The sequence below is a fragment of the Rutidosis leptorrhynchoides genome, chromosome 8 (assembly GCF_046630445.1).
Source record: "Rutidosis leptorrhynchoides isolate AG116_Rl617_1_P2 chromosome 8, CSIRO_AGI_Rlap_v1, whole genome shotgun sequence".
Taxonomy (NCBI): domain Eukaryota; kingdom Viridiplantae; phylum Streptophyta; class Magnoliopsida; order Asterales; family Asteraceae; genus Rutidosis; species Rutidosis leptorrhynchoides.
This window is the reverse complement of record NC_092340.1, coordinates 135,034,887-135,048,234: the sequence shown is the minus strand read 5'-3', so window position 1 is coordinate 135,048,234 and position 13,348 is coordinate 135,034,887. Positions and strand designations below refer to the sequence as shown.

The 13,348-nt window shown below is 35.1% G+C and overlaps 1 protein-coding gene across 1 annotated transcript; it reads left to right on the top strand.

Moving 5' to 3' along the window:
- The first annotated feature begins 404 nt into the window (after positions 1-404).
- Positions 405-791, top strand: LOC139863828 (uncharacterized). The gene has a single exon (XM_071852429.1). The coding sequence runs from the start codon at positions 405-407 to the stop codon at positions 789-791; it is 387 nt and encodes a 128-aa protein (XP_071708530.1).
- Positions 792-13,348: the final 12,557 nt, after the last annotated feature.

Below are 13,348 nucleotides of genomic sequence, written 5' to 3'. Positions count from 1 at the left end.
TAGTGGAGAGAGCATCAGCCAACCACTCAAGGTTAAATGTAACTTGGATTCTAGTCTTTAACAAATTAATTTTTCATAAGAAAGTTAGGGTAATTAATTATTAAAGGATCAAATATTAAAATACTAAAAGAACTTTGTTAAATTTGTAGATGTCACCCAATGCAACTACACCCGTTCACCACCTTTCTCTAAGATATGTCTTAGAGAAGGAAAAACTCAATGATACGAACTTCTTAGACTGGTATCGTAATTTGAGAATTGTTCTCAAAGTCGAAAAGAAGTCGTATATACTTGATGGACCCATTCCTGAGGAACCCCCTGCTATTGCCACTAAGAGCATCCGAGATGCTTGAACTAAGCACAAGGATGACTCCACAGAGGTAGCATGCCTCATGTTAGCCACCATGATTCCAGACTTGCAAAAGGACATGGAACATCATGATGCCTTTGAGATGCTTAAGCAGCTAAAGGAAATGTTCCAACAACAAGCTTGGAAACAACACTTTGAAACTGTCAGAGCGTTACACGCATGCAAGATGGCAGAGGGGACATCTGTAAGCTCTTATGTTCTGAAAATGAAGAGCTACATACATCAACTTGAGAGGCTTGGATCTTCCATTGGTCCTGAGTTGGCAATAGACTTGATCCTCAACTCACTACCAAAGTCATATGATCAGTTCGTCTTGAACTACAATATGAACAATTGGGAGAAATCTATCTCAGAGTTGCATTTAATGCTTAAGACCTCTGAAGTCCTCATGATTCGGGAAGGAAAAATCAAGAAGCCATAAGCCAAAGGCAAAGGTAAAGGCAAACTTAAGAGTCAAGGCAACTACAAAGGCAAAAAGTTTATCCCAAAGGATTCTGTCAAGAAGAAATAAAAACCTGCCAAAGATGCCACTTGTTTCCGTTGTGGAGTAATTGGTCATTGGAAGCGAAACTGCCCGACTTACCTTGCAGAGCTGAAAAAGACAAAGGCTAGCAATGCTAGCACCTCAGGTATCTATATGATAGAACTATTTGCTTTCTCTAGTAATTCATGGGTATTTGATACTGGTTGTGGAACTCACATTTATAATAATGTGCAGGGACTAAGAAAGATTAAGAAGCTGAAACCGGGCGATTTGGTATTGCATGTTGGCAACAGAGCACATGTTGCGGTCGTAGCAATAGGAATTTATGAACTATTATTACCAAATGGCTTGTATTTAATATTAAATAATTATTATTATGTACCTAGTTTAACTAGGAACATTATTTCAGCTGCACGATTGTATGAATCTGGTTACTCGTATGCTTTTCAAAATGGTAATATTTCGATTTTCAATAAAGATGTTTTTTATTTTGAGGCACGCCCTCACAATGGAATATATGTAGTTGATATACAAGATTCATCCAATAATAATTCTATGTATAACATAAACACCAAAAGATCCAAGCATGACTTGAATCAAACTTATCTATGGCATTGTCGTCTTGGGCACATAAACAAGAAACGTATAACCAAACTCTAATCTGATGGAATTTTAAAATCAACTAACTCTGAGTCATTTGATGTATGTGAATCTTGTTTAAGCGGGAAGATGACAAAGGCACCTTTCTCCGGTTCCGGAGAAAGAGCAAAGGATCTTTTGGGACTTATACATTCCGATGTATGCGGTTCTTTTAGAACTATGTCAAGAAATGGTGGAAGATACTTCATTACATTTACTGATGATTTTAGTAGATTTGGTTATGTTTACTTATTGAAACATAAACATGAGGCATTTGAAACGTTCAAAGTATTTCAAAATGAGGTTCAAAATCAGCTAGGCAAAACGATAAAGGTTCTTCGATCGGATTGAGGAGGTGAGTACTTGTGTCAAGAGTTTGACGTCATCTAAAGAATTGTGGAATTATTTCACAACGCACTCCACCCGGAACACCACAACATAATGGTGTTTCTGAGAGGAGGAATCGAACCATACTTGATATGGTTCGATCTATGATGAATCATACTTCACTTCCTCCATCCTTCTGGACCTATGCTTTATTATCTGCTGCTCGCATATTAAATATGGTACCAACCAAAAAGGTAAATAAGACACCATATGAGTTATGGCATGGAAAAGTTCCAAATTTATCTTATTTGAAAGTTTGGGGTTGTGAAGCTCTTGTTCGACAAGAAACTTCCAACAAACTTGATCCCAGATCTATCAAATGCATTTTTGTGGGATATCCAAAGGATTCTATGGGATATTATTTCTACAATCCTACCGAGAGTAAAGTGTTTGTTTCTAGACACGCTACTTTTCTAGAAAAAGAGTTTCTATTAAATAAAGCAAGTGGGAATAATGTAGAACTTGAAGAAATTCAAGAACCAGAAAATATCACACCTGAGGTTGGCACTAGCTATCAACAAACTGTTGAAAAACCTGAACAATTGGTTGCTCAAGAACCTGAAGTAACACAAGACATTCGTAGATCTAGTAGACCTCGTCATAGCCCCGAAAGTTATGATGAAATTTTCTTGGTGGATGAAAGTGAGCCCACTAACTACAAAGATGCTACATTAGATCCTGAATCTATGAAATGGCATGAAGCCATGAATGACGAGATGCAGTCTATGTATGACAACGAAGTATGGGACTTAGTTGATCTACCTCCTAACAGCAAGGCTGTTGGGAGCAAATGGATTTTCAAGAAGAAAATCGATATGGACAGAAATGTACATACATTTAAGGCAAGACTAGTGGCGAAAGGTTTCACTCAAACTCGTGGTATTGACTATGATGAAACTTTCTCTCCATTAGCCATGATAAAATCAATTAGAATACTCATTGCCATAGCCGCATATTATGACTATGAGATATGGCAAATGGATGTCAAAACCGCATTCCTTAATGGACACTTAAGTGAAGATGTCTATATGGAACAACAAGAAGATTTTGTAAATCCTAAGTATCCTAATAAAGTGTGTAAGCATAAAAGAGCCATTTACGGATTAAAGCAAGCATCTAGAAGCTAGAATCGTAGTTTTGACGAGAAAATAAAAGAGATTGATTTTATCAAAAATGAAGATGAGCCATGTGTTTACAAAAGGGCTAGTGGGAGCATAGTAGTATTTTTAATCTTATATGTAGATGATATACTACTTATTAGAAATGACATCCCAACTTTACAAAAGGTAAAGTCTTGGCTTGGGAAGTGTTTTCAAATGAAAGACCTTGGCGATGCTGCTTATATTCTAGGAATAAAAATTCATATAGATAGATCAAAGCGACTAATCGGTTTGAGCCAAAGTGCATATATTGAAAAGATTCTAAACAGATTCAAGATGCAAGATTCCAAACGCGGATTTTTGCCAATGTCACATGGTACAATATTGAGCAAGTCTCAAAGTCCTAGCACAAATGATGAGCTTAGACGAATGAATTGAACTCCATATGCTTCTGCAATTGGATCCATTATGTATGCCATGTTATGCACAAGACCAGATGTATCGTATGCTTTGAGCATGATGAGTAGATACCAACAAAATCCAGGTGAAAGCCACTGGATGGCTATCAAGAACATCCTAAAGTACTGGAGAAGGACTAAAGATATGGTCTTGATTTATGGTGGTGTGGAAGAAATGTAAAGTGCTACACAGATGCTAGCTTCTAAACTGATAGAGATGATTCAAGATCACAATCTGGATATGTCATTATCTTGAATGGAGGAGCTATAACTTGGAAAAGTTCTAAGCAAAAAGTAGTTGCACAATCTACTACAGAAGCTGAATACATTGCTGCATCGGAGGCAGCACAAGAGGCTGCGTGGATGAAAAAGTTCATTGCTGATTTAGGGGTGATGCCAAGCATAGAAGACCTCATAGAAATATTTTTCAACAACAATGGTGCTATTGCTCAAGCAAAGGAACCTAGATCGCATCACAGCACCAAACATATCCTTAGGAGATTCCACTACATACGTCACATAGTGGGAAACGGAGATGTTTGTATTCGCAAAGTTCACACAGATTAAAACCTTGCCGATCCTTTTACAAAGGCCTTGGCACAATCAAAACACGAGGGTCATGCTCGGTCCATAGGACTACGTTATGAATGTGATTGGATTGGTTTGTAATTTATGTATTTGAATATTTAGAACATTTATGCAACATTTATATTAAATGATATGATGTATTTGGAGATAATCATACTTATTAATAATTGTTGTGTTCTTTATTAGTATTTATAAATCCTTAAATAACATCGTTATTCTAAAACGTCCGTAGTCGATCACAACTATGGGAATAGTTTTGAGTTAAGACTAATGTGAATAAGTTGTTAACTTTCATGGAGATGAAAGGGGAGCAAGGGACTTGTAGTAAAATTCACGTATGTTTCTTAGAGAATAAACATTGAACATGACCAGCTTTCGAGATCACTTCATGGATCGATGTCATAAGTGATTCTTGAAAATGGTAATATCTTTATATCTTTAGACCGTAGATACATATTGGGTCTTAAGTGTGAGGATTGTTATACTTTGACATAGTCAAACATTGTTGTTTAGCCAGGTAATCATAAAAGCTATTGTTAAGTATAATATGAGACACATGAGAGACGTGTGTAGTCTAGACGGGATTTGTTTCCTTTCATCTAGATGAGAGATTGACATCTATGGGTCCCTCGATGATTTAAATTGATTAAGATGCGTGGCCACGCTCAAACTATATTGATGTATTCAATGGTGTTTGTTTTATCATTTTCAATCTTGATCGAGTAACATAATATATGAGCTAAATATGAGATTGATTGCTATCCATGTCTCATGCTCAACGTGATGTCAGTAACAAAGGGATAACTGATACCTTACCTATATATTGATTTGAAGAAGTAACTTAAGAATCAATGAATGCTCAGAATGACATATTTTCATGTGTTGTTAGGGGCAGTGGCATGTTGCTAGACGTTTACCACTGTCTGTGTTGACATATGTTGAATCTTGTGCAAGTGGGAGATTGTTGGTTATTAATGTCCAAGACACAACTTATGTTTACACTACTAATAACATATGAACCTAAAGGGTCACACACATAGAATAAATAAATACCAATAACATATTTAGATATGATCTAATATGATCAACCTTAATATATATGATATTATTATGTTGCAAGTAAACTTTGTTACTTGTAAATTATTTTATTTATATGAAAATGTACACATATACATTTTGCTAGTAATGATGCTTGTTTGATTATATATAAAAAGAAAAGAATCCACTAACTTTCTACTTGTCCATGTGATCAATGTAATCATATGGGAATATAATGGAGTGAAATAATAAACATAAAAGAAATACTTAGTGGTTTCTTTACATCCTTGATTTAAGATGCAAATGATGTTCACTTTTGGCTTTATGGTAGTATTTAATTGGTATAAGATACCAACTTCTAATGTTGTTCATTTAAGCAGAAGATAAGAACGAGTCATTTGATATTCTCACATATAATCATAACTTAGTGGTGGTTTTAAATGAGAAAATTCTACTAGCAACAAAACAAGAAATAATACGTATAAGTTGGTGAAAAGAGTTTTATACAACTTGTTCTTAAGAAAGGGTTGGAGGACTAGCATCCATTTAGTGTTGTTTTAATTTGTTCAAGTGTGGATTGCCGATAGAGGGAGACTACTTTGGCTCCTACATTCTAAGCATTTTTTTCTTCTCAAGTTCAAAGTCTTCAAAGGTTGTAGTCTTTAAACCCCCTCTTTATTTTTTAGTTTTCTTAACAACATGCAATTGGATCCTTGGTGGAGAGTTTTTGAAAGATTTAAAAATTGTTGTACATGCTTCCGCTGGTAAATAGTTTTATGAAATTTCATACAAACCCCTTCAAGGGGCGGATCTACTATAGGCCCAGTGGTGTCACGGGACACCACTGAAATACGCGATGTAATGGAATTTTTTTGAGTTTTTAACTAGTGACACCACTTGATAGTGTAAATTTTTTTTAGTGAGACTACTAAAATAATACATCTAGTAGAAAATTTTTAGGGGTTTAAACCAGTGACACCAGTGACTTCTAATTTTAGATCCGCCATTGCCTTTGGAGATTGAAAAAGACGAGATTGATGTTGGGATGGAATCCGGGTTACAGTTTGGTTCCATTGATGTTAATGAAGTTATGGGATCTGATCAAGTTGGGTGTCCTCATGGAAACCATGCTTCGGCTCAAGTTGAGGTTGATGTACCTTAATTTTTTTTTTTTTTTTATTCTCCTATTGTTGTTACTCGTAGACTTCCAAAAAAGAATCAGTGTAACAAGAATAAGTAGAGGATGGGAGCGGATAATGGGGCTTTCGACTTACGCGATGAAAGATGATGTTAGCACCTTGATCAGTAACAAGAAAGTGTTATTCAAGACTTGGCGGATCGTGGTTTGATAACCACATCTTCAGGTGTTCTTCGTGAGTAAATCGTACAACGTTCTCACTTACCGTCTCGGAAAGGTAAGGGTGTCCATATCGATACATTTGAATGGATATATAACCAGTGACGAAAATAGGTAGGGACAAGGTGGACATCCGCCCCAGTAGATTTGCAATTTTCAGTATAAAAATTTGGTGTTTTTCTAGTTTGCCCCATAGCTTCCATATTTGCCCCAAAACCTTCAAATTTTGCCCCAAAACCTCTAAATTTTGCTCAAAAACCTTCATATTTTGTTTAAATCCTCCAAATTTTGCCAAACAAACTCAATATTTTGCTCAAAAAACTTCCAAATTTTACCCAAAAAAGTTGATACGTTTTTTAAAAAAATTTCTCTCCGGGTGAAAAAAGTTTCTGTTTTCGCCACTGTATATAACGTCTCGGCCGGATGATAGGAATCAAAAGATCCTCCAATGTCGGTTAACTCGATATTCGTTCTTCATTTGATTGTTTGTGTAGGTGTTGTTTCTTGATGTGTGCATTTGGTTTAGTTGTTTTATGTCTCCGCTTTGCATGGTTGTTTGGTTTGATTCGAGTTAGTTTTGTATTGTGAAACTTACTTTTCTCAAGTCTTTCCATGTTTGACTCCTTTGTATCGGTTAATGATCGATGAAGAGTACTTTTCTTAATACTACTCAGAGCCGGCCCAATGGTGGAGCAACCTGATCAACTGAACAGGGGCCACGATTTCTGGGGGCCCAAATAATATTACAGGGTTCTCCAATGTTTTTTACGGTTTAAAATAAGAAGTAAATTTTGAATGGAGGAAATTAAAGGTTTAGTAGCAGGGGTGGGATAAAGAAGATGAGTTTATTTTCGTTTACACGAATAAAGAAGATGAGTTTGTGGGTCCAGTTATTTTCGTTTACATTGACTTTACCTGAATGGTCCCTCTAGGTTGACCCTTTCATTTTGTAAAACCATAGTTTAACACCTAAAAGTAAAAAGACTGCAACATATACAATATACTCCGTAATACTTTTTGTAATTATTAATTACTTAATTAATCTTACAAATATAGACCGTTTATGTACGTGAAAATTACCATTTCTATTTTTTTTTTTTTATTGCTTTAGCTAGGGATATGAAAAATTAAAGACAAAATTTCATTCCTCGTCTCTGAACTTTACATCAAATTTGAATCCTCGTCCTTTTTCTTTTTTTTGTGCAACCATCGTCCCTAATATATCACAATTATACATCTCTCGTCCTCCCGTCTATTTTTCGTCAATTTTAGCCGTTTGTTCAGTCATGTGCAAAGCATGTAAGGGTACTTTGGTCTTTTTATTTTATTTCTTTTCTTTATTATTTAACTTATCTTTTCACTTTCATCCTCATCATCTCATGTTCATCATTCTCAAATTAAAAATCCTAGTTTTATACTTTTACAAATCAACAAATCAAATTATCAAATTATAAATGTATATATAACTTATCATCGTCTCATCTACTGTCATAACCCGTCCTTAACCATAAGAACGAGTTAGATAACGTATGATTTCATTGCGAGGTATTGACCTCTATATGCGACATTTTTAAAAGAACAACTGCATTTATTTTACATTACAAACCATAACTCTTATTTTAATACAAGCTTTAGACAATAAAAAGATGACTATCGTTTAGCGATAATCTTAGACTTACAAACTTTACATGTGATGATAACAATACGATTTCTAGCATATTTTACATTACAAATCCTCCGATATGCAGTTTTATTTTTGACACAAATATGCATACTCAAGATCTTGTTTAAATTCAACATGTTGCAGCGGAAGCTTCTAATTATCACCTGAGAATAGACATGTTTAAAACGTCAACATAAAGTTGGTGAGATATAGGTTTAATGCCGGCAGCGGTATAAATGTAGACCACAAGATTTCATATGTAAACATTTTAATAAAAAAATATTCTAAGTGGTTGAGCACTTGGTAACCATACTTAACATTTAATCACGTCGCATATTCCCTTTATTATGAAATCTTACTACACCGTACCAAGTGTAGTCACGAAACGAAGTACTGTGCAACCGTTGAATACTGGTCGTCCAGTCCGGTTGGGGTTGTCAGGCCCGATAGATCTATCAACAGGATTCGCGTTTACAATACCGCTGTAAATAACAGTTACCAAGCTACAGGGAAGTATGTCAGTGGTACAACTCAACGTAGAATATATTTTTCAGTTACTTGTGTCCATAACGTAAAACATAAAATACATGTATTCTCATCCCGAAATACTTAGAGTTTAAAAGTGGGACTATATACTCACTTTCGTCTTGAAGATATGTAATTTTGACTTGGTCTCCGATTGATATCACGAACCTATCCATATATAATATATCAATACCTTTTCTTTTTAAAACAATCGTCACATATATATACTTATTATACTTTTAATACTTTTAATAATTTCTTAGTCCGTAGTTAGCAGTCCGATGTTAGTAATTCAATTTTAATGGTTCATTTTTAGGTGTTTAATAAACCCCCAATGAAATAAATAAAACCCCCATCGTATATGTATTGGTCGAGATTAATCTTGACCCATGGTACCGGTGTTGTCAAATGACGTGTTGCGTACATAAAGTACCGGTGTTGTCAAATGACGTGTTGCGTACAATCATGGGATCTTATGATTAATCTTCTCGTATTGTTTACGGGTGATCCTGAACCATATAAAATTAAATTATGAGTACATATATATAAAATATCATGTTATTTTAAAAAGATGTGATTTATTTAATTTTCTCCAATTATTTTCGTAGCTAAACTAGTCTTAGATATCCGATCTCGTTTTGGTCATAGTTTCTTCGTTACAACTCCATTTTCGTTGATTCAACTTGCCACTTCCTTGGATCGAGTCCCTCTTTAAGACTATGAACTGTAAATACCTTAGTTTGTATTCGAAATCACAGGTCATAGGTCAAACTTTAGTGAAACTTATGAAGTTAATCATTTTCCATCATGTAAACAACCTTAAATGATTATTTTTCTAAAAATACTTATACTTTGAGTTAAATCATGAAATTTTTATGTGTTATCATATTCATAGTAAAAATCATTTTTCCAGAAAATAAACCTACAATTCAAAGTTTAAAATGGTTTTTAATTATCCAACCCAAAACAGCCCCCGGTTGCACTACGACGTCGTAAATTCAGTTTTTAAGGTGTTCTTTGAAAAACCAAGTTATACCTTGTTAAATTAGCATATATTTATGATATATTACAGGTCTTGAAGTATTTTAAAAGTTAAGTTAGAAGGATCTATTTAGTTTGCAAACAAGTTTGAAAATATTCAAACTATGTTCTTGTTGTTAAAATCTTATACCACAAAATAAGATAGCTATATATATATGAATCGAATAAGGTTATGAACATAGTTACTACCTCAAGTTCCTTGGACAAGGTTGCTGTAAAAGAGGAGTAAAAAGCTAGAACCAAAAGGGTGATGGAATTGGATGAAAGATTGGAAGTAAGTTTGTGTTCTTGGAAGGATTTCTTGAAGTGTTGTTGTAAGAGTTTTCTTATGGTGATTAAGTAAGGTTTTTGAAGCTAGATCTTCATGGAACTTTGCTGAATGTTTATGGAGTTTAAAGGTTAAGAAAGAGTGTGTGTTTTAGCTAAGATAATTGAAGTGAAAATGAATCAAAATGATGATCCATGGTACTCTTATAAAAACGTGATTAAGGGGGGTATGAAGACAAAATTTTTAGCTTGTAATCTTGTGTATTTGTCAAACAATCATACAAAAGCAATTACCTCTACCTTAGGGCAGTAACAAGGGCTAGTTAGGTGGTGATTTGATGTGTATATACCAATAGTAAATACGTATAGAAGTTAGGTATGATACGAGTACATATACTCTAGATATACGTATAGAAATCTTGTGAAAACGGAACGAGGATTCAAATATAGCTATCTTTTGTGAATATACTTATATTGTTTTATGTATTTAAGTCCTTAAAAAGTGATTAAATACATTACATATACGATATATGTATAAACATTATAGGTTATAAGTATTTATATCAAAAAAATGTTACTTAAAGTTATCGTTTTGAAAACTTAAGTTAGTAGTTTCAAAATATACTTATAACTTATTGTTATTAATACAAAATGAGATATTAAAACATCCTTAGATCATGTTAAATATGTATATATACATATATATACACAAACGTATAATTATCATATGTTATATAGTTCGTGATATCATCGGTCAAACTAGACGGTCAAACCTTGTGTAAAACTCTTTTCAAAAACATAAATCTCAACAATTTGGATTGCTTATCATGTTGGTAAGGTTTAATTTATGTAAATATTAATCTTATAAGTATAGAACGATCGAAAAAGTGCGGGTCATTACAGTACCTACCCGTTAAATAAATTTCGTCCCGAAATTTTAAGATTGTACCTATTTTGCGTCATCGAGAAACAAGTGTGGATACTTTTGTTTCATCTGATCTTCCCGTTCCCAAGTAAACTCGGGACCTCTTCGAGCATTCCAATGTACCTTAATGATCGGTATGTTGCTCTGCTTGAGCTGTTTAACTTCACGGTCCATGATTTCGATTGGTTCTTCGATGAATTGTAGTTTCTCGTCGACATGGATTTCTTCAAGAGAAATGGTGAGATCTTCCTTTGCAAGACACTTCTTAAGGTTTGAGACATGAAATGTATTATGTACTCCAGCGAGTTGTTGTGGTAACTCGAGTCGATAAGCTACCGGTCCAATGCGTTTGATGATCTTGAACGGGCCTACATACCTTGGGTTTAGTTTACCCCTTTTTCCAAAACGTATTACACCTTTCCAAGGTGACACCTTTAACATAACCATGTCACCGATCTGAAACTCTAATGGTTTCCTTCGAACATCGGCGTAGCTCTTTTGGCGACTACGGGCTGTTTTCAATATCTCCTTGATTTGTACTATCTTTTCAGTAGTTTCATGTATGATCTCGGGACCAGTTAATTGTCGATCTCCTACTTCATTCCAACAAATAGGAGATCTACACTTCCTTTCGTACAATGCTTCGAATGGTGCAGCTTTAATGCTCGCATGATAACTATTATTATACGAGAATTCTGCTAATGGTAGATACTTATCCCATCCGTTTCCAAAATCGATCACACATGCCCTGAGCATGTCTTCAAGAGTCTGAATTGTTCTTTCACTCTGCCCGTCCGTTTGCGGATGATATGCGGTACTCATATCCAAACGAGTTCCTAGTGCCTCCTGTAGTGATTGCCAGAACTTTGAGGTAAATCTACTATCACGATCAGATATAATGGAAATAGGTATTCCATGCCTTGAAACTATTTCCTTTATATATAATCGTAATAATTTCTCCATTCTATCTGTTTCCTTTATAGGCAAGAAATGTGCAGATTTGGTAAGACGATCAACAATTACCCAAATGGTGTCGTATCCCCAGGCAGTCTTTGGTAACTTCGTGATGAAATCCATGGTAATACCGTCCCATTTCCATTCTGGAATTTCTGGTTGTTGAAGTAACCCTGACGGCTTCTGGTGTTCTGCTTTGACTTTGGAACAAGTTAAACACTCCCCAACATATGTTGCAACGTCTGTCTTTAAATTAGGCCACCAATAATGTGTCTTAAGATCTTGGTACATCTTTCCAACTCCAGGATGTATCGAGTATCTTGTCTTATGTGCCTCGTTCAATATCAACTTCCTTAATCCACCCAACTTCGGTACCCAAATACGATTTGCAAAATATCGAATTCCATCTTCCCGTATAACGAGTTGCTTCTCATACTTCTTCATTATTTCATTTCCTATATTTTCTTTAGTAAGTGCTTCTCATTGAACTTCTTTGATTTGTGAGTTAAGATTCATGCGAATTTTTATGTTCATCGCTCGTACTCGAATTGGTTCTCGTTCTTTTCTGCTTAGTGCGTCAGCCACCACGTTCGCTTTCCCGGGATGATAACGAATTTCACAATCATAGTCATTTATTAACTCAACCCACCTACGTTGCCTCATGTTCAGCTGTTTTTGATCGAAAATATGTTGAAGGCTTTTATGATCAGTAAACACAGTGCATTTAACCCCATACAAGTAGTGTCTCCATATCTTCAATGCAAACACGACTGCTCCCAGTTCTAGATCATGCGTCGTATAATTCCGCTCGTGAATCTTTAATTGTCGGGATGCGTATGCAATAACTTTCTTCCGTTGCATAAGAACGCAACCAAAACCTTGTCGCGAAGCGTCACAATATATTTCAAAATCATCGTTCCCTTCTGGTAACGATAAAATAGGCACCGTAGTCAACTTCTTTTTCAGTAATTGAAATGCACTCTCCTGCTCAGAAGTCCATTCATATTTCTTCCCTTTTTGCGTTAACGCTGTCAACGGCTTAGCTATTCGGGAAAAATCTTGAATAAACCTTCTGTAATAACCGGCTAAACCCAAAAATTGGCGTATCTGCATTGGTGTCTTAGGAGTCTCCCATTTTTCAATGGCTTCAATTTTTGCTGGATCAACCTGAATTCCTTTTCTACTAACAACGTGGCCAAGAAATTGCACTTCTTTCAACCAGAAAGCACATTTAGAAAATTTAGCATATAGCTGTTCTTTTCTCAACAACTCTAATATCAACCTTAAATGCTGTTCATGCTCTTGCTCACTCTTGGAATAGATAAGAATATCATCAATGAAAACGATAACAAACTTATCTAAATATGGACTACAAACTCTATTCATGAGGTCCATGAATACAACTGGCGCATTCGTCAATCCAAACGGCATGACCAAAAATTCGTAATGACCATAACGTGTCCGAAAAGCAGTTTTCGGAATGTCCTCTTCTTTGACACGTAATTGATGATAACCCGATCTTAGGTCGATTTTCGAATAAACACATGATCCT